The following is a 21,745-nucleotide window of genomic DNA, read 5'->3' on the forward strand; positions in this document are numbered from 1 at the left end:
GCTGACTTGTGTCTCCTCTGTCTGTTCAGCAGTGGGAGACATTTAGCGAACGCTCCTCAAGCTCACAAACTCTGACCCAATTTGATTCTAACATTGCACCAGCTGATCCTGTAAGTCAATCACATAGCTTGCTTGTTTGATATTAATCAATGTATTAACACGTAATTCAGTACAGTGGAACTCAAATTCTTTTTGCATGATTCAATGACTGCTTTCTCGTGGTAGATAAGTCTGCTCTGTAGAAAATGACTTGTATTTCTGCTAGGAGTGATGTAGTCTTCTATAAAACTACAGGATATCACCAGATGAGCCTTTCTCATGTGTGCTTTAAAGGCCTTCAGAGAGAGAGAGAAAATATTATATATATTTGCACCCCATACTTCTAAAATGAAAAAGCATCTTTGCAATAGGTCTTGCTTAAATTCCTGTTTCTACAGCCCCTATAAAGTATGCATCCCCATGGTAAAAGACAACAAACTCTGTGCAATCTGATTCTGCAGTTGTTTCCCTATATCTGTCCTCTAATTCTGGCTGACCTACCAAATCTGCAGTAGCACAAAGTAGGGGTCCAATGCAAGACTGCAGAATTACACTGCTTAGGAGATGTCAATTAAAAATGTTCTACTATTTTGCATCTACACTGATTATAAACTTTTTTGGGAGGACAAAAAAGTTTGAAAGTGCTCGTGGCCTTTAAAGGCTTTGGACACTTATTAGGGATTTAAAAAAATTTCAATTAAATGTTTGTATTGCTGGCTGAGAATCAATTTTGCAATAGGGTGTCAAAAAATTTTCACTATTTTGTCTTCTGCAGCTCCTACATATCACTGTACATGGAAACTGCAGTTTTAAGGGCCCTTTTACATGGAACAATTATCGTTCGGTTTACTGCTGTATCGTTCGATAAATGATAAATCGTTCACTTATTCATTGTTCAGTTTAGGCAAGCATAAAAAAATAAATAAAATCAAACTTGGCAACAGGCAGTCCATATATAAACGACTGTTTACTCTGAATGGAGGAGGGTGGCTGGAAGTGATCTGTCGCTCTGCCCTCATTAAGTGAAGGAAGATCGCTCCTATGTGAAAGCACAGAGGTGATCATTGGGACGACTGTCAGGCACTTAAGCGCCCCACAGTCCCCTTGTGTAAAAGGACCATGAGCCTTCAGTCCAGCTTCATGCTGTTTGGTATATGTTGCTATCATTTGTTTAATGCTTGATGCTGCCTGCAGTTCCATTGTGGTGCAGTGATGACCAAAAACTCAAGATTGTGGCGTGCTTACTAGGTTGTTTGAATAGGGCAACCATTTTTATACTCATGTGTAGTCACATTTATTGAACATGTTTTACCTTACTGCACATATATAACTAGTAATTATTCCTTTAATCAGTGGGAGCATGCTTCTAATATATTCCCCAATGTTGTCCTTTAAATCTGTCACAAATATGAAAACTCAGAAAACACAAAAGTACATTTATTCTAGTGCTTCTGATGAGCTCTATTCTAAGTCTGAAGGTCTTTCCCTTTCATTAACAGGATACAGCTATAGTCCACCCAGTCCCCATACGGATGACTCCAAGTAAAATTCACCTGCAGGAGATGGAGCTGAAAAGAACTGGAAGTGGTGAGAAAGCTTCACATGGTGCATTTCATATTTAGAATATGTATATTTTTTTTCTTTTTCCAGGACTTTACTACTGCAGACCTATCCTCAGGATAGGTCATCAATAGTTGATTGGCAGGAGGTTTGTCGCTTGGGACCCCCGAAGATCAGCTCTTCTCAGCCCCATTGTCAGTGCGGATGGAGCTGAAAGCTGACAGCTTAATCCACATTGCAGCAGCCCAGGTTTGCAATATGAATGTTTCTGTCCGCTTCCAGCTCCACTGGCACTGACAGCTGACCCAGTATCTGCTAATCTCCAGCGTTATGGAATGGTGGATCCTCAACGATCAGCTATTGATGACCTAACCTCAAGATGGGTTAACAGTAGTAAAGTCCCAGAAAACCCCCTTATATGTATTACACTATGCAGAAGAGAACTCCAATGTGAGACATCAAACGACATGGGAGCTATGCAGGGAAATCTCAATGTCGGGCAAGGTCTGACACCGGATTGGAAAGGGTGAAAATCATTGCCATTCCAGTATACTACCCTTTCTTCCTTCTACGGGCTTCTGTCCATGGACATAGCGATATCCTTCAGCAGATCTCCGCTGTGGGATCCGCCGCCAGAGAGCAGGTGGGAGCTGGTGGCGCGCTCCGCTGAGCCTATCTGACAGGCTCACCACGGCAAATTGCAGCATGCTGCGATTTAAATCTTGAGAGCAGAAAATCGCTATGATTCTCCACTCGTGGACAGTGGGGCTGCGCTTTCCATAGCAACAGTATGGAAAGCATTAACTGCGTTCCCTGCGGCCGTATTATCTCTGCAGGCAGCGCAGTGAAAATTCACCCGTGAACAGGAGGCCTACAGCAGCACAAATGTCCATAGGTTTTGTCTGATATTGCTCCATTGAAGTGAATGAGACTTAGTTGCATTTTTACAGACAATCTGTGGAGAGGTGTGGCGCTGTTTTAGGAAGGAAGCAGCAATGTTTTGTTTTTTTTTCTAATCATGGGCAACTTCTTTGAAGCAATGCTCTGATGCCGGGGTGGAAATATTGTTTTGGGACAGGTGGGAGGGAGTAATATCTACCATTGTCTACCCAGATTTCCCGGTTCCTAGGACCCAGGAGATTTAGGCACCTCTCCTGTCACTACCCACATTGTACATCGGTAGTGGACAGAACACACTGCTCTGATTGCCCCGCGTTGCTGACAGACGCAGTATTGGCCAATCAGAGCAGCATGTAGTGTCTTAGACTACAGATTCTCTACCAGTGCTCAGTGTACAACAGGGGGTTTGAAAAGTGCAGCAGCATTTTCTAAGACTGAAGGGGGGGAGGGGGCTGGGATCCGGTGGATGTGGGAGGACAATGGTGCAAAGGGTGAGTGTCCGGTAGTAATGCTGCTCGCCCTAAGTCCCAGGACAATTTTTGTCCCAGGGTCAGAAGGTTACTTTAAGGTATCTGCCGAAATCTTTTAGATTGTTTATATGGTCTATACATGTTTTCTAGATTCTGCCAACCCCACAAGTCCTATACATGTAAAGCCACAAGAACTTCCAGAGGAAAGCTCTTCAGTTAAGTTTGTTCCTGGGAATCCAGCTGGTAAGTAGTAGTTAGTGTTTTATTCATTTACAATATACTATCAGCCATTCCGTTATCAAATGTAGATTTTTTTTCCCCCCTCTTTTTAGTCCATAATTGCTTACTGATTTTGAGCCCTTTTTTTGATCATAGTTTTACATTGAATAATTGGCTTCTATGTTTGCTGCTGATTACATTAAAATGGTCCACTAAGAACGAATATTCATGACAGCACTCAGTGAGCAATGCTTAAAGGGGTTGTCCCGCGCCGAAACGTTTTTTTGTTTTTTTTAAACCCCCCCCCCCCCCCCCCCCCCGGTTCGGCGCGATACAACCCCGATGCAGGGGTTAAAAAAACAAACAGCACAGCGCTTACCTGAATCCCGGCGGTCCGGCGTCTTCATACTCACCTGCTGAAGATGGCCGCCGGGGTCTGCTCCCTCCGTGGACCGCAGCTCTTCTGTGCGGTCCATTGCCGATTCCAGCCTTCTGATTGGCTGGAATCGGCACGTGACGGGGTGGAGCTACACGGAGCCGGCATCCTGCACGAGCGATCCCATTCATAAAAGAAGACCCGGACTGCGCAAGCGCGGCTAATTTGGCCATCGGAGGCCGAAAATTAGTCGGCACCATGGAGACGAGGACGCCAGCAACGGAGCAGGTAAGTATAAAACTTTTGATAACTTCTGTATGGCTCATAATTAATGCGCAATGTACATTACAAAGTGCATTATTATGGCCATACAGAAGTGTATAGACCCACTTGCTGCCGCGGGACAACCCCTTTAATGCTCTAAGATAAAGAATTTATACAAGTGGAATGTAATGATCAGCACCACACTGCTAAAAGTGTAAGGCTGGGTTACCTCGGGGCCGAAATTCCACACCTTAGACTAAGCAGCAAAGTGGACGAGCCTTGCAAAAATCTCGTTCACGCGCTGTGGACAAGCCACTCAGAAACTGACATGCGGCACAGAATTCAAATCAGTGACATGTCAATTTTTATTGCAGTGTTTGCAGTGGGCTCTTTTTTTTTTTTCTCTGTGGGGAGAGATTTCCACAATGGCATACAGGCTGAAAATGGTGCAGATTTTGAAGTGGACTTTCCGTGCGGTCCCGCTGTGCACATTCCGTGAGATTTCTGTCCCGTGGGAACCAAGCCTAAGGGTCCGTTTACACAACCAGATTATCTGCCTGGAACAAAAGCTAATCGAAATTCGATAGGTGCTTTTTTTTTTTTTTTAAGGCCCAATGTCCACGGGCGGGTTTGTTTTGCGGGGCACCCACAAATCAAGCCGCCCATAGGAATGCATGGGCGTCCGCAAATGCATTGAAGCATACAGATTCGATTTGTGGACCATTTGGTCCGGAAAACATGGCAGCATGCTCCATTTTGCTGCGAATCCTGCACGGACAACTTCCGTTGAAGTCAAGGCAAGCTGTCCGATCCGCGACACACTCGCAGCAGACTTCAGATGGGCCACGGATCCACAGTAAAGCAGGAGTTTTGAAAAATACTGTGCACTCAGGCTTAGTTGGATTTAATTATATCAATCAAATCTCATGTGCTGCTGACGAACCATGATTGTCTGAGTAAGGCCGCCTGCACACGGGTGGCGTCTGATTCTGCCTTTGGAATCTCGCAGCAGAATCCGGCCATAGCAGCAGCAGTGTCCATGCGTACCTGTTTCTTTGCTTTTTCTGTACTGTGGATGGTCCAGACGGCTCGCCGTCGGGTATGTGCAGTACAGATTTTTATTTATTTATTTTAAACTCGTGCTTTTCCCGCTACCTTTCTGCAATGTCAGTTGCATAAGGGCTGCAGATTGACAGCCTCCATAGACTTCGATGGAAGCCATCCACACAAAAATGGAGCATGCTGCGATTTTCCTCCGCAAGCGGAAACTGCAATTGGTTTCCGCTTGTGTGCAGAAAAAAATCACTTTTCCATAGCATGTAATGGACGGTATTTGCTGTGGAACTCGGAGGTGGACACCTGCTCCAGGATCCTGCAATGCAAATCCACCCGTGTGTAGGCACCTAAAAGAGAGAGATTCCCAAGTGCCCAATGCTCATTTATTTTTGGCATCTTTTACTGCAGCCGAAATATTTGTGGGACATCGGTCAGGGCAACTGGACTGACTGCTTGGTTTTAAGCCTTTATTTCTTTTCTTTTTTTTTTCTGCACTTTTTATCAACTGATTTCTGAACACAACAAAGAAACTTTGCTGCAGTCATTAATTAGAACAACATACATTCAGTAGAGGGGAGCGCAGAGGGAAACTGAGCAGTCAGTCCTGCTTCGTTGACTGATCTTCTGTTGAGACCAAGGATATTTTCACATGTGGAATCTGTGTCTGATTTACACCTCTGCAGATTTAAAACCCACTGCTCCGGGCTAATGGGCAGTCAATTCCTGGCATGGGAAACCAATGCTAGGTCAAACCTGCAACACTATAAAAAGTCCTGTGTGTGGTGACTGTTGGAAAAAGCACATAGCCAGTTACGAATTGGTTAACTTGGCTATTGGAAGAATAATCAAACAGTGAAGAGGAATAAATCCACACTTTCACAGCCCTGTAAGCAACCTGATGTCACCTGGGTTCTTTTCCTGGGAAAAGCTGTAACCATTAATGTCTGTCCTGCTGTTCTGATTGAATATTTCTACCATTTTTTGTTGATCAGTTTCCACCACCTCACTTCTGGTATGTGTTTTTTGTTTTTTTGCAGCAGCAGATGGGTATAGCAGTTCAGACAGTTATAATTCTGAACCTGAAGAGATTGGAAATGTGGTTACAAGGCAGCGGTGAGTAGTCTTGTCCTGTTCATGGTGTTTGGAATGACTTGCAAATCTGATATGTTCACTTCCTTGAATTAAAAAAGCAGGTTTGGATCCAGCGTTGGGAGTTATGATTTACTGCCCATCACCATAGCTTTGTGATCCTGGCAGCACTGCACTTGGAGGAGGCATAATCACTTGTGATTGGCAGTTGGACTACAATGAAAAGCCTCAGCCATGAACCTTTGTGGTGCTGCAGGTCTGTTTAAGTACCTCGGGCTCATGGACTGTCCAGTGTATTCCCTTATTAAGCCATTCCTGAGGTATGCTAATGAAAAGCTGACAGCTTTAGGTAGGAGCAAAGAGGAGGGGATTATACCGAACTTTGTCCAGGATTTTAGTATCAGCAAAAACTTAAATTAAATCTCTTGCATGGCACTGCCGCAAATCATCGGCATACCTCAGGAAGGCCTTAAGTGAATACACAGGACAGTCCTGTGGCTTTTGTTAGGCTGACAGACTCCCCTTAACCGCCCCTTTCCCCACTACCACCCCTCCTAGAGTTTTACTCTGAAATGAGCTCAATTTACAGGAAAAGAGACACTACAGTTTTGGACAAACTGAGCTTGTTCTACTTCACATGCCTATAGCTCTAGTTTTATCGTTGCTACCAAATGCTTTTGGCATCATTTTTTGTCTTTAAATTGATACCAAAATCATGTCTGTAAAACTGATAAGAACCAGAGCTACAGCTGTGTGAAGTGGGGTTGGGAATACCGTATTTACAGCTGTCATGTCTGTGTGCAAGAAACCCCTCAACCCCACCTCTCAGAATAGGAGTGAAAAGATGAGCACTTGTTCATCTAATCAGTCTTCTATGCTACTTAACCCTGCAGATACTGCAGCCATTGCTGACCATTGCATCTAAAAGTTTTTACTGGAAAAATTGAGTTTCCACCTTATACAATGCTTTAAATTAAAAACAAATAATAAAAACAAACTACGCATAACTGCTTGTGGGGGATTTTCTGTGTTATGCTGTTCCTTCTGCACTGCTGGACTGGTTGTTTGGGAAGTCAGCTCTCGGGCATGGTGTCCTGCTGGTACCCCTGTTGAGCCCAAACCACCCCCAACACTTCCATCCGTAGTACTTTCCTGTCTATTCACACCACGACCTGCCCCCACCTTTATCCCGGTATCGAGCCACGCATACAGACACGTGTCAGCGTTTTTTCCTGCCGGATCTCGCGCCTTCTTCCCAAGGCATCCCAATCCCGCCAGCCTGGTGTCTCTACAGGGAGAGTATCCTTTGTACATCTGGGAGCAAAACCCCAGGGCAACTAGTAGGCCTAGTTTTTGGGGCCTGTGCTCATGCAATTGTAGCACATCTTTTGGGGGCGGGACTTCAGGGGCTACTATATTCTCAACGCAATGTATCTCTTTCCTGAGGACTCTATTAAGAAGTGGTTGATTGCCCTCTCTATGGATCCTGTTTTTCGTCCTGGCAAGCGAATCACCTTTCGTTTTTGTCCGATGCATCATCTTTCCAGGACCAACACAACAAGAGACTGGAATCTTTTGCCAAGTCTTCCTTTAGAGTGGCCAGGTCAGCCCTTTACCCTCTTTTCTTTCTCATGGGTTAGCAGGGCCTCACCCGAATGGGGGAAACTGCTGCAGAATTTGGTCAGGAACTCTCCAAGAAAGAGTTGGCTGAGATTGCTCAACAGTTCACTCAGGCTGGGAAGTTCATCTGTGAGGCCTCCTTAGATGCTGCTGGACTCTTGGTCTACTTTCCGTGCCCTTTCGCTTCACCTTATGGCTTAGGTGTTGGTCAGCAGCACATCCCCAAATAGGCATTAACAAACCATCTTTTTACTAGATCTAGTCTTTTTGGCAGCCACCTGAAAAAATTATTTCCCAGGTCATAGGTGGCAAAAGCTCTCACCTCCCATAAAATGGGTCCGAATGGCCGTACAAACATTTGCTCCTCGTCATTTAAGATCGCACATGTCCGGGTCGCAGCAGTCCACTCGACCAAATGAGAAGAGGCCATCCATCAAACCACTCCCTTCCTGGTGCCCCCAACCACAGGCACCCAAGCCCTCTGTCTAAATTTTCCTCTGCATGAAGGGTCTTTAGTTATCGTAAAATCTCTGCTGTTATCCCTAATGAACAGTCGGTCGTTAAAAAGTTGTAGATTCCTTAAATGGTACCAATAAAAACAAGTCATTCTGCAAAAAAAAACAAGTCCTTGTATAGCTCTGACAGCAGAAAAACAAAAATGCTGTGGTTTTGGAATGGTGTGTAATATAATTGATGATATGTCCCAATCATGTTGACCTGTAGCTTAGCGTTAACAGAAGATTTATACCACTTTGTAAATGCTGTAAAAATCCCAAAAAACAATGAAGTTGCTTTTTTCTTTTTCCCTTCTCGCAGCAAAAAAATGTGTTATTCCATACATTATATATTTACCCCAAATTTGGCTTCTATAAAGACTAGTCCTGCAAAATACGAGATCATACAGCTACATTGACAAAAATAAAGTTCTTACTGCTGGAAGCCAAAAGGGGAAACTATTTGCTAGTTCTTAAAACTATCCATGCCACTAAGGGGTTAATGAACTTAAAGGGCCATTCTGGTGAAAACACGTTTTTCCATCCCTGACCCCCTCATTTGATTGCCTGTCACACACTGGAGATCTCCTCTATGTATTCCACTAACCAAGGTAACACTAGCCCACTTATATATACTGGAGGAATAGCTAAATAATGAATGTGTTTTAAAAATGTTTTTTTTAAAAACCACTGCAGCGCTAGGAGACCAATTCAATATCTACAGTACAGGAAACTTTTCAGAAACAATTTTCCAATTTTACTGTGACTGTAAGGCTGCTTTCACACGGCCGAGAAACTCTCATAAGATTTGTGCATTCTGAAACTCAAAAATCTGGCGAGAGTGTGAACCCTATTCTTTTGAATGGAGTCATATACATGAGCGACGTCTTCCCGCATCACAGTGCAGAAAAAAATCATTGCATGTCCTTACTTTTCGCGGTCCTTGGACGCATTGTTTTCAATTGAACAGTAAAACACATTGCATGCCGTGTGATGTGAGGCTACTCATTGAAAACAATGGGAAACACTTGCCGATCCTCTAACGCGGTTAAAAGCCGTGCTGGAGGGTCAGTACTTCACAGAAGTAATGGGAGGCCTCTTTGCCAGAAAAAGGCCTCACATCAGTGTGAAACCTCATGTTGGCAAGCACAATATCTGGCCAAGTTCCTTTGCGCTCACATGTGTGTAGGTAGCCTTGAAGGGGGGTTAAAACATATTTTGTTTAAGTTTAAAAAAAAAAATAAAATCTTGATTCATGTGCCATTAGTGGGGAACCGGACATCCACTTGGAGGACTTGCAATTTTAAAAAAAATCTTACTATTTTTAGATATGGATGACTTATTTGTGCACTTTGTCAGACATATACTGCTAGACAGGGCTGACATTAGGGGTGGCAAACTGGGCTGCTGTCCAGGGCCTCCTCTCCACTGGGACCTCCTGCTTCAGCACTGCTGTTTTGGTTCTGCCGCCTCCTTCAGCTCCGTCCCTCAGGTGTCCGGAAGGCTACTGCTGGTAAGTGTGGCGACACAGGAGGGACGGGGTTCTTGGTAGAAGGGGTGGGGCCTCCTGAGATAGCAGAAGGCTCAATACAGGATGTAGCTGCAGTAAAAGTGGGCTGAAGGGAGGGGGAGTGACACGGTGACCATGAAACGGTATGTTGGCGGGAACAGGGCGGGCACTAAAGTTTTTACATGTAACTGCTGGAGACAAATGGAATGGGTTTTGCATTGGACTGTGGGTGAAGCCTTGTTCTGCAATTTAGCGCGCCATTTGAAATGCCCGGCTAAAAAGCGGGCTATAAGGCCTCATGTCCACTAGCAAAATTGAATTGCAGATTCTGCGTGCAGATTCCGCGGATGAAATTTTGCCCATAGGAATATCATTGGCCATCTGCAGTCAATTAAGTTGAATTTTGCAGCTACAAATGGCATTTTAATTGATTTGCGTTTTTCACACGCGGAAAAAAAATGCAGTATGCTCCATTTTAGTGCGGATTCCGCGCAGATCTGCCACATTGCTATCACATTGCTATTATTAGGTGCGGATATCCGCATGAAAAGAAAAACATTTAAAGTAAATCCGCGCGGAATCTTGCAGAAATCTGCGCGGATTGTATTTTTCTAGTGGCCTCGTGTCCATGGGGAAAATCAGGCCCGCTACGGATTCTCCATGGAGAATCCGCAGCGGGTCCCTCCTGCCCCGCGGACATGAGCGCTGAAAATAAGAATAAACTTACCCGCAGCGGACCGGGCAGGTCTTCTTTTTACTTCACGGCCGGATCTTCTTTCTTCGGCCGGCGGATGTACTCGGCACGCCGGAAGCGTGTCGGGCACATCCACCGGGCCGAAGAAAGAAGATCCGGCCGTGAAGAAAAGACCTGCCCGGTCCGCTGCGGGTAAGTTATTCTTATTTTAGGTCTAAAATGGAGCAGGTCATGCTCCATTTTTTAAAATTCCCTTTTACTAACCATCCGCGGGTATTTATCTACCCGTGGGTGGTCAATGCATCCCTATGGGATGTGGATCCGCATGCAGGTGATTCACTGCGGATTTAAAATCATATTTTGCCCGTGGACATGAGGCCTAAGAGTGCGTTCAGACATGGCAGAAGAAATATGAGCCACAAATTTGACCACTACATGTGCATTGAGTTTTCTAACGCCTCATGTCCACTAGAAAAATACAATCAGCACGGATTTGCTTTAAATGTTTTTTTTTTTGTTTTCATGCGGATATCCGCACCTATTGATAGCAATGGGGCCGATCCGCGCAGAATCTGCAGTGAAATGGAGCATGTCGCGTTTTTTCTCCCGCACGTGAAAAATGCAAATCTATTAAAAATGCCATCCACGGGTGCAAAATTTAATTTAATTGACCGCAGATGGCCAATGATTCCCTATGGGCAAAATTGAATGCGGATTCCGCAGTGGAATCCGCAATTCAATTTTGCTAGTGGACATGAGGCCTAAAGCCTGTATACATGTGTTGTAACTGCGATGTACTGCAGAGTCCGCCACACTTGTATAATGGATAATCACTGTATGAGGATAATATTCGGGGCTGGTATAGTGGAATTATTTGATAACTATACATACATACATACATACATACATACATACATACATACATACATACATACATACATACATACATACATTTTGTGTGCTGGCGTGTATGCCTTGGCACTTTGCTAGCGCCTAAAGAGCAGTAGCACATGCCCCTGGAAATGCTATATAGACCAGTGCTACAGCTTTGAACTAATTGAATGTAAGTACAATATTTCCGCTTGTGAGGGTCATATTATCATTTTAGAACCACCTTGTCTAAAACCAGCCCTGCTGCTGGATGGGTGGAAGTCTGGTTTTATTGGCCTTTTATATGGGCCAATAAATTGTTCAGATTCTCGCATCCAGCAGGAATCTGAACGATCAGCATTCACTGTGAATGCCCTGACTGAATGAGAGTTTGTTTGCTTGTAATTCGTGGTTCAGTTTCTGCATGCAGAAAACCAAATGAGGGATCGGCCCATCTGAGCAAACAGCCGTTCACGTATGAACGACTGCCTGTCTACTGTGAACGATTATCGCTGGGGCGACTTGTCGGGCATCTGTGCCCAGCAAGTCATGCCATGTAAAAGGGCCCTTAATCACCAAGGCATTCATAGTAAGAAATGGGATTCTGTTTTTCAGAGCAATTATATTTCAGAGCTGCAAAACCAGTAATTCAGAGACTGCTGATTACAGCATTGGTCTAATGCAAGATGACATAGCGCACATCACTGTGATAACGGGTTAGCAGTTCATCGCTACTGGAAGACATTTTTACATCTTTCCACCTTTTTGTTGGTACATTTGTTACTATTCTAGCTGTTAAGCTAATGTATAGCTATGACATTCTAGCCTCTCTTTATAGTAGGGCTATATTCATGCAGGCGAGTTTGATTTTGTTCAGTGTAAAACTTGATTCTTTTTTTTTTTATTTGAAATTTTCAGGCTTTTTTATATGCATGTTTGTTTTTTTACATACAATTTGAAATCATGCAAGGGAAATTTTTTAAATATTTTTATACTCCCATAGAAAATGGGCGATTTATGAACAAGAATTGCACAAAAATAGGGCTTGCAGCTTGTTTTCAAACGTTTATTGGTACAAGTGAAAAATTGGGTTCTTTTCCTATTTTTCGCAAGTGAAAATCGCCCGTGTGACTTAATGAAGGGTTGGAAATTGGGACTCCTGCCATGTAATTAGGACATGCCAAAAGAAAACAATTACTGGTATTTACAATTGCTGGTATTTACGACATTTTCATTTTCTTCAAAGGCCGGGCTTCCATGGGCAGACCGCATGTGAGAGGCTGTAGCGGATTCTGGCTGTGAGCCCAGCTAGTGATCCTGCGTCCTTTATTTTGCTGTATTGTGGATGACCACCGTGGACTTGCCGTTGGACATTCACTGTACAGTTTGTGTTTGTTTGTTTTTTTCCTTTGAATGTTTGTATTTCCTGCGCCATCACTTAGCGGCGACGTGGGTACATGCAGGCCATATGCAATGTTAATTGCATATAGGCTGCGGATCAGACAGCCTCCATTGACTTTAATGGCGGCCATCCGCATGGAATCTGCAGCAAAATAGAGCATACTGCAATTGATTTATTTTGCGAATTATGCAATTTGTATCTGTGAATGTGAGCAGAAAAGCGAATTTACATGCTTTTCAATGCCCGCGTTGTGCCACAGATGCCGATCGCGGATTCCACAACTGGAATCCACCCATGTGGGCCCAGCCAAATTTATGCATTTATTTTTCAAATGTGTCCACACAATTAAAGTGGCGTTTTGTTTTTGTCTTAAATACTAAAATTTTGTGTGCTAGTGGGGAAAGGGCTTGCTGTCATTGCAGTTCTTCAGTAGTATGGAAGATGCTGACACTTGTCCACACCACAGATTGGCTGCAGTTCTGCGCTTGTAGAATATAAATTAGGGAAGAATTTAAAAAACTCATGATTGTTAACTCCTTTCTGCTGCAACTTGCTTTTGTTTTGTTTTTTTTCCTTATTTTTCCACCCTCATTTTCCCAGACTTCTCTCTTTCTCCTCCTGGATAAGCCATATGAGGGCTTGTTTTTTGCGAAAGACAAGTTGTATTTTCTTCGTGGTACTATTTACCGTGCCATATAATTTGAGGGGGTGCAGATAAGTATTGAGCCTTACCCAGAAAAAATTGAGCTAGGAAGCTGAAACTGCCCCACTATTCTACATATTCCCCCAGGATGCCAATGCACATATGACATCTCTCCTGCAGCTTTTTAAGTCCCTGCAATGGAATTCTTCCGACTGCTGGTCAAGCCACTCATTTGCAGCATTAGTTGCCTACAAAACACTCCCTTGCTGTTGTCCCTTTAGGTGTTTTTTTGAGATTGGGGGACAGATGGTAGTCAGACAAAGCCAGGCCACGCAAATAGGGTGGATAGGGCATCAGCTAGAATCCTAAGGAGGTCATTTTTTGCAATCCTGCACCTGCAGTGTGTGACGGGGCATTGTCATGCAACAGGATAACACCTTTTGTAGAGCTTACCTCAAAGTTTTTCCTTAATATTTTTCCTCAGCTTTGTCAATAACTACCAGTAATATGTTGCACTGATGGTTGAACCCTTTGGGAGGTAGTCCACGAGCAGAACTCCCTTCTTATTCCCAAAAATGGTTGCCCTTTGCTTCTGCGCTGATCTTTGCACACGGAAGTCTTTGGCCTGGGGGAACCACTGTGCCTCCATTCCTTAGACTTCCTTTGACTCTGGATCATAGCAGTAGGTCCATGTCATCACCTGTTACCAGTTAACAATCTGACTAATTTCTTGCGAAGTGCTCCTAAACAGCCACCGATGTCTCCACACATCTCCTCTTCTGTTCTCTTGTCAAGTTTCGGGGTCCACTTGGCTCCTGCGGGGAGTAAAGAATCCCCTGTCACAGCTGTGGCAGAGGATTGCAAAGCTCTCCATTGCTTTCAATGGGGCCGTGGCTTGAAAGCAATGGTCTGCCGGCAACCACTACAGTGATTTTCAGGCAAGGGCTTTAAATATAAGCCCTTCCCTAAAAATCATCCCTAGCTGAAGTAAAAAATAAAAAAAATATATATGCTCACCTGTCCGCCGCTGCTGGGGGCTCGGCGCGTGTAGCTGCTTGTCATCTCAGCACTGTAATGAAGTTCTTTCAGCAGGTGGGAATTTTAAATTTCCGCCTACTGAAAGGGCTGTGTCTGAATGGCCGAGCACTGCCTGTGAGATGGTCACAGCCCTCAGCCAATCACAGGCAGCGCTCAGCTGTCATTCAATGAATGGCTGAGCGCTGCCGGTCAATGGCTGAGCACTCAGCCAATCAGACGCCGCCCTTTCAACAAACGAGGATTTTAAATCCCCCGCCTGCTGAAAGAATTTCATTACAGTGTCGGATGACAAGCGGCTAGACGCACCGAGCCCCTGGCAGCAGTGGACAGGTGAGTATAGATTTTTTTTACTACAGCTGGGGATTATTTTCAGGGAAGGGCTTAAATTTAAAGCTCTTCCCCGAAAATCACTGCAGGTGTTGCCAGCAGGCCATTGTTTTAACCCTTTGCAATCCAATTTTGGATTCGGGGTTTCCTGGTGGGCTTTCTCTTTCTGACATTATACCATGGCGCCATCTGCTGACTAGAGACAATACTGCGGTATGGGACATGCTGGAGAGGCCCCCGACAGCAGAGCGGCCAGTAATATACAGTAAGAATACCCTGCCGGATGTCTTTCAACATCAGAGCTGCACAGCCTTCAACCAGAATGTTTTTAGACGTCAGACAGTGGATTGGAAAGCGTTAAATGGGGCCGCCAGCAGCAGCCGTGGCCCCATTGAAAGCAATGGTGCATGAAACCGTCACTTGAGTATAAGCTATGGGGGGGCTTTATCAGCATAAAAAATGTGCTGAAAAAGTCGGCTTATACTCGAGTATATACAGTAAGTGAAATGGCTTTATTTTATGTAATTCATAATTTAGTTTTTTGTTTTACGGCTCCGTTTACATCACATTCTGAACTTTCTTTTGGCCTACAAGCAAAGAAAAATTTCTGGACATACACCTACTTTCATTTTACACACGTTTGTCAGGGTTTTTTCTTGACCCTTTCTTTTCTATAGAGAAGTCTATAGGAAACTGTCTGAAAAAACTGTAACTCCACCACATGTCGCATGTGAAAGTAAAAAAAAAAACACAAAAATGGTGAAAACTGTGGCGTTTTAACACTGTATGCTGTATGAACCCACCCATTTCAGCGTAGAAAAGCCTGTTACTCATAGCAGACCACCCGCCATACATTTTGTAATGTCTCCTAACCCACACACTTTCCAGGCAAGCCACTGGTATGGACGGTCGCTGTACCTGTTGGTCAGCTTCTCCCTTTAACCCATTAATATCTAACCGCTGCCCTGCTATCACAGTGCAGGTATGAGGGCTATAAAACCAATAAATAAAAACCTGAAAGGCCCAAGCTTTGTAGCTAGTAAACAGAGGTGTTGCCTAAGAATCAGATGTTGAAATAATTTCCCTACCTGTGTCCTATGTGATATTTAACCAACGCCCTACAAGACACTTGTTTCTATGGCAACTTGGCTCTGTAAAGTCTGTTCCACCTACTATGTAGTTTAACTAGATGATGCAGAGTAATCTGCAGTGTGCAGCAGCCCACCTCCCGTTCTGTCAATTCTGTGACTTGCATCTCTTCAGCGCTGCTGGGGGGGCTCGATTGTCACTTGTGGGTTCATTAGCACAAAGCAGGATTTCTGTTTTTATAAAGGGAAGAAATGTACAAACTGAAGAGGTGATTGGAATGGTGAGTTACTGGTATTGTGAATGCCTCAACTCGGGAGATATTTTCTTGTTTTGAAGTATCCTCTCTTAAATTGCAGGTCCCATTCTGGCACTTCTCCTGACAGTACCGCACCACCACCCCCTCCACCAAGACCTCACGCCTCCCATTCTCGCTCCTCATCCTTAGATATGAATAGAACATTTGCTGCTACAACAGGTGAGCACTGAGTTTTTCACTGGCTGTAGATTTTAGAAAAAGTTTTGTAGTAAAGTTTTTATTGCCTTTTTCTTCCCCCGAGTCTGCTGAAGAACAATAAATGTGAACTACAATTAGTTTATCATTACAAATTTCTGGGCTCACACGGTGCACGATTACCATGTATTACGCATGGCGCTGTACGGCTGTGTAATGCGCGGTAAGTCGCAGGCAATCAATTACATTGGCTTGCGCAGTTCCGATCACATTGGTGTCATAATTGTGTAATGAGCGAGAGTTAAAAAAAACACGTTCTATTTTTGCCGCATATATACACGAGAGAGTCTATTGACGGTGCAGGAAACATAAACAAACACAGGTGTACTCCGCGCGACTGCGTGCTTGAAATATGCTGCCATACGCAGTACAATTTTGCCGCCAGACGTGGCAGTACCCCCACAGTGTCTTATGCTTACGGCCGTGTGAGCCTGGCCTAAAGCAGAGGTAAGGCTTTTAGGTGTGTAGGTAGAGTACAAAACAGCAATGTTCTGTTCAACTATAGTTCGGACTGCTGTTCCCCGGAAAGACTTCAGAGAAGCTCGTGTGGTCTCTATTGGCTGTTTTATGAGCAGTGCCATTAGCACATGTTCACATTATTATATTCCATTACCTAAATGTGATTGGGTCAGAAGACGGAGAACCTCTTCTTTGGAAAGGCTTCCCTTCATCATCTGCTGGGGTCCTTGGTTACACAAGTAGTTTAGAACTACAGCACAAGTTTTATTATACATTTCATCCTTCTACTGCTTTCCTCAATTTGTTATTTTGCATCATATTCAGTTTATGATGACGAAATATGGTGACTTGGCTGTACGTCTCTCAAAACAAGGGCACATTTAGGTGATATAGTTTCCTCTGCGTCCTGTACTATATATCGCAGGCTGAGCTTGAGGGATCATCAGTATGTGTCTAGTTGTATAGCATGCTGATCCTCCCCCCCCCAAGCACACTTGCTGAGATGATGCTAATGTGTCCTGCCTACGGTATTCACAGGCCGAGGGGATGGCTGAAGTATTCTCTCTCATCCCAGTGAAGATCTGCCCTTCTCTGAACTAGAAATGTGTGAGCAAGTAGTGATGAGAACATACTAAACGTGTGCATGCATTTTGGGAGCTTTGTGCTTCACATCTACTGAAATTTTTTTTTTTTTTTTTTCTCTTTTGACACAAATTTGTATAGGACCACCATTACTAGTCATGTAGGGGACCATTTAAAAAAAAATCCAAAATGCCTTTTTATTTATTTTTTCATAATCCTGAACTATCATTAATCAAAGTACCAAATTAAAATGTGTCACAAGGGTAAGGGCTACCCTTTATTGTATGTGGGAAGGGAAGCTGCAACCATGGTCAGACTTTTTTTTTTCTCTTGGATCTTCTACTACGCTATGGAAAGAAGTGCTGCAGCACGGGCGACTTTCACAAAACTTGGGTTGTAATTCACTGTGCAGATCATTACAGGGCAGGGGTTGTCCCATGAGAAAAACCCTTTTCTTGAAATACAGACCAAACTAATGGGCTTCAGAATGATATAGAACTGCCCCCTGCTGCTGTTTGTTGTACAGTGCATGTAATTTATGTACTTTTGATGTAACATTCCCCACCAATGACTGCACAATAATGTATGTGATGTCATGTACTTGGTATTATATGTTTGCCATCTATTCTATAACAGGCCAGCCCCAGTCTGCAGCAGTCACACACCCTCCGGCAGTCCCTCCCCGGCCCTTGCCTACACAGGTATGTCACATTATAGAATATGGGTTTGTGTTTAGATTTCTTTTTTCTTTGCGTGTTATCTCTATTGTCAACAGAGATATACTGGCATGCATTGTATAAATTAGAGCTCACAATTACGATGCAGTAGAACATCCTAATTTTAGCAGAGGCTAAATATAACCCAGCATATTTGTCACATTTCTCTTTCCTGCTCCTGCTTTGCTGAACGGTTGTTTAGAAGCAATTATGTGCTTAGTTAGCATATATAACCTGCTGTTCTAACTAAATAATGCCCTGCTATTTCATATGATCACTTGTGATATTGGAAATCTTGATTTAGGTCAGAAAGAGCGGGTCAATATGACCATTTACATCAAACACTACAGCTGTTGCCTTTTCATCCAGCAGAACACAGCTCCCTATCCATTTCAATTACTGAATAAAGTTAAAGAAGTTTTCCAGGGAGAATACTACTGATTACCTATCCTTTGGATAGGTCATCAATAGTTGATAAGCTGGGGTCCGTCACTCGGGACCCCGATTGTTCAGTTGAGCAGGCGCAGGCTATCAGCATCGCAAATACAGAGGTTGAAGCGGAAGTGTCCCCATTGACCTCTGTGTAGTGGCCAGTGCTTGTAACTGCAGGCACGGCTTGCGTTGATTTCAGCGAGTGACGGACCCCAGTCAATCAACTATTGATTACCTATCCTAAGGATAGGTAATCAGTAGTATTCTCACTGGAAACCCCTTTAAAACTATAACAAGCAGGTTAAAAGTTGTCCCTTGGCAAATGGATATGGTAGCCCATCCATAATTTGTAAGACCGAACTCTAGTCAGGCTGGATTGACATGTTAAGTCTTCATGCTGTATTTTCTGTGTGTGTGTGTGCTCCAAAGCCAGGAGTGGATACAAAGGGAAGGAAAACAATAGAAGAATGACCCAATAGTTCTTTTGCATCCACTTGTAGCTTGGCCTATCTGTATTAAAAACTATATCCACAGAAACCTGCAGTCAGTGGTGCAGTAGGATAGCAGTCCTAATGGCCAACTTGATGAAAGAGCTCGTAACTGCATCCCTGTGTTTTATTGACTAGGCAATCCACAAGCAAGATGTTTTGGTTCAATATTCCTGGACAGATTTCAAACAGTTGGACTCTTAGTAAGGTGGCCGAGTTTTCTTTTTCCAGTGGTGCTGACCTGCTGCTTTCATTAACCCCTTAAGGACCAGCTATTTTGGTCCTAAAGGACCAGACAATTTTTGGGCATTTTATCCATGTGGCTTTTGTTTTTTCTTTACTGCCCTATTTATTTATTTTTTTATTTTTTTTCCCCTTCAGCTACCAAAATTATTTTTGCTGTTTCCCGTGACATATATGGCTATTTTTTTACCGTCTTTCTTTTACTGAAGTTTTATTGGGGGTAAAAAATAAAAATGACAAATGTTATAGTTGCGCTTTTTTAAAGTTGGTATACTTGCGCTAAAAGTACGGAAATGGGTTCCTCATCTTGTTTTGGACATTTTGATATAAAATTTGGATTATGGCACGTACGGCTGTTTTGGTTGGGTCGTTTTTATTTTTTTATGCATATTTTTTTTTTATTCTTTTTTAACTTATTTTTGTAACTATATTTTTTTTACCATTTATGTTCCCCATGACCTCATATGAGACCCCTGGGAGTCATTAATTTGTTGTTTTTTTTTGTTTTTGTTTTATTTCATACTTTTCCACTGTAGCTGGGGATTTCATAGTGGCCCCAGTTACAGGGAAAAACCTCCCCTGTAGTTACGACAGTCAGTGGCAGAGTTGATCAGGGGGTGCTAGGACCCTGCAGCTCTGCTGTAACACTGGGCATGTAATACTTCCCCTTTCTAGTACTCATTGAGCCCTATGTACCTAGGAAAGGAGAAAAAACACTTCTCCCTCTTGGGGTTTTTGCCTTCCTCTGGATCAACAACATAAAAGGATAAACAGACTGAACTAGATGGACATTGTCTTCATTCGGCCTTACATACTATATTACTATGTTCTCTGGGCTCTCTGCTTCATTGCAGGAGCAGAGGCCTCTAATCCTGCGTCGTACATCTGCTATGGGCGGAGATTAAAGCCCAGGACTAAGCGCCGAATATTTACCGCGCTTGGTCCTTAAGGGGTAGAGTACAACAAAAGCTACATCAAAACTGAATGAATCAAGCCTATACTGATAGTCCTAAAGGCTACTGACATATTGGAGGACAAGTGCATTAATAAATTCCTTGTACATCTTCAGTCGTGTTCACAGAGCCAAATCCATTGGGGGAAAAAAATCTTACACTAATTTCAGTGTATATCTAACTTTCCGTTTTTTGTTTGTTTTTTTGGGTTTTTTTTATGGAATTGCTTTACAACTGCCCTGGATCAGCACATACGTTGGCCTGATACAATGGGCCTAAGCTTCTCTTGTGGATTCCATGTCAAGAAGCTTCATGTTATACTTTTTTTTCCCCTCTTTTCCTCCTAACATGGATTTAAAATCTGCATCTTGTAGATTGCGGCACAGATTCCCATCTAAAGGAATGGGACACTTGATGTGGAATGAATACGGATTCCACGTAAATTCAGCTGCTAATTCTGTTCTACTATAGCATGTGAGTAGGATGCATCGAGCACAAAGCCCTTTGCTTCATGACCTTTTTATCCATCTTCCTGCCAGACTTCAGGCTCGCACGTGCACCGCTCCGTGGATGCTGATGGTCTATCTCATCCTAGCACATCTCCTCAGCAAATGCCAGAGCAGCCAAACTTTGCAGACTTTAGCCAATTTGAAGCGTTTGCATCATGTGTGACAGAACAGCAAGTAGAGGATCCTGAAAAACCAGAGGCTGTGCAGGTTTGTAGACCTTAGCATGTACTATGGTCACACGTGGGATCAAGTACCAGGATTACCCAAAAGTATGTTATACGTAACTAGTTACAATGTCATTTTAAACTTTAATATAGCAGAAAAATACTAGCATTCTGGTATAAAGTCTTATTGACCCTTTGACAGTTACATCCATCATGGGTTGCCAGGAAGGGATATGAAGCATACTGGTTAGCAAAGCTTGTTCCATACACGGCAGCTATCAGCTGTTGCCGCCGGTAAAGCTAGCTCTGATCACAGCTGTTTAACTGCTTAAACTGCTTATTATGCTATTGATACAATATACTACAAAACACAACAGTTTGATCACTTAGAAATATAGAAGTATTGCAGTACATTGTACAAGTTCAAATCTATGGAGATTGGAAAACCTTTATTTTTACAGATAATTAAAAATTGCATTTTGCCATCACAATCTGACCCCCATAAGGTTTGGTAACTATTTTTCTGATGGAGCTGTGAGAGTGGGTGAACTGTAGTTATTTTTACCAATATGGGCATATATGAGTTTTTGATCTTCCCTATTTTTTTTTCTTTTCCTCTTCCATTTCTCTTGTTTTTTGAGTGGTAGGATGACAAAAAACTGCAATTCCGGCATTCACTGTGCGTCAAGAACTATATTTTTATATTTCGATCTTCTATGGGCGTGATAAGTTATTTCCTTATTTGATTTTAATGTCAAAACCCAGAAAAATGTTTGTCCTTACAATATTTTTATACAATTAAACTTTCTTCTTAATACTGCCTAACAGAATTAATTTAACATGCCAGTTTTACTGCAGTACAAACATCGTTAAAAGCAAGAGCCCCCTTCCACCCCATCTGAAAAGCACAATTACATTTTCCATTTCACCCTACTTAGAAGTTTCTAACTTTCTTAGTATATTGCATAGCATATTAACCCTTTCCAATCCAATGTCGGGCCTGCCCCGACATAATCATTTCCCTACAC

At 43.1% G+C, this 21,745-nt stretch overlaps 1 protein-coding gene across 6 annotated transcripts in view; it reads left to right on the forward strand.

Moving 5' to 3' along the window:
- Window positions 1-21,745, forward strand: part of REPS1 (RALBP1 associated Eps domain containing 1) — a 74,485-nt gene that overhangs the window by 44,668 nt on the left and 8,072 nt on the right. For 4 of the 6 annotated variants that reach the window (XM_066605491.1, XM_066605493.1, XM_066605495.1 and 1 more), the window contains 7 exons: window positions 30-110; window positions 1,539-1,626; window positions 3,120-3,212; window positions 5,922-5,997; window positions 16,017-16,135; window positions 17,849-17,913; window positions 20,584-20,760. In XM_066605491.1, coding sequence (XP_066461588.1) covers window positions 30-110; window positions 1,539-1,626; window positions 3,120-3,212; window positions 5,922-5,997; window positions 16,017-16,135; window positions 17,849-17,913; window positions 20,584-20,760 — 699 coding nt within the window. The remainder of the gene's footprint in view (window positions 1-29; window positions 111-1,538; window positions 1,627-3,119; window positions 3,213-5,921; window positions 5,998-16,016; window positions 16,136-17,848; window positions 17,914-20,583; window positions 20,761-21,745) is intronic. The other 2 variants (XM_066605494.1, XM_066605496.1) reach the window with 1 other exon arrangement.

Source organism: Eleutherodactylus coqui, chromosome 1 (assembly GCF_035609145.1).
Source record: "Eleutherodactylus coqui strain aEleCoq1 chromosome 1, aEleCoq1.hap1, whole genome shotgun sequence".
Classification (NCBI taxonomy): domain Eukaryota; kingdom Metazoa; phylum Chordata; class Amphibia; order Anura; family Eleutherodactylidae; genus Eleutherodactylus; species Eleutherodactylus coqui.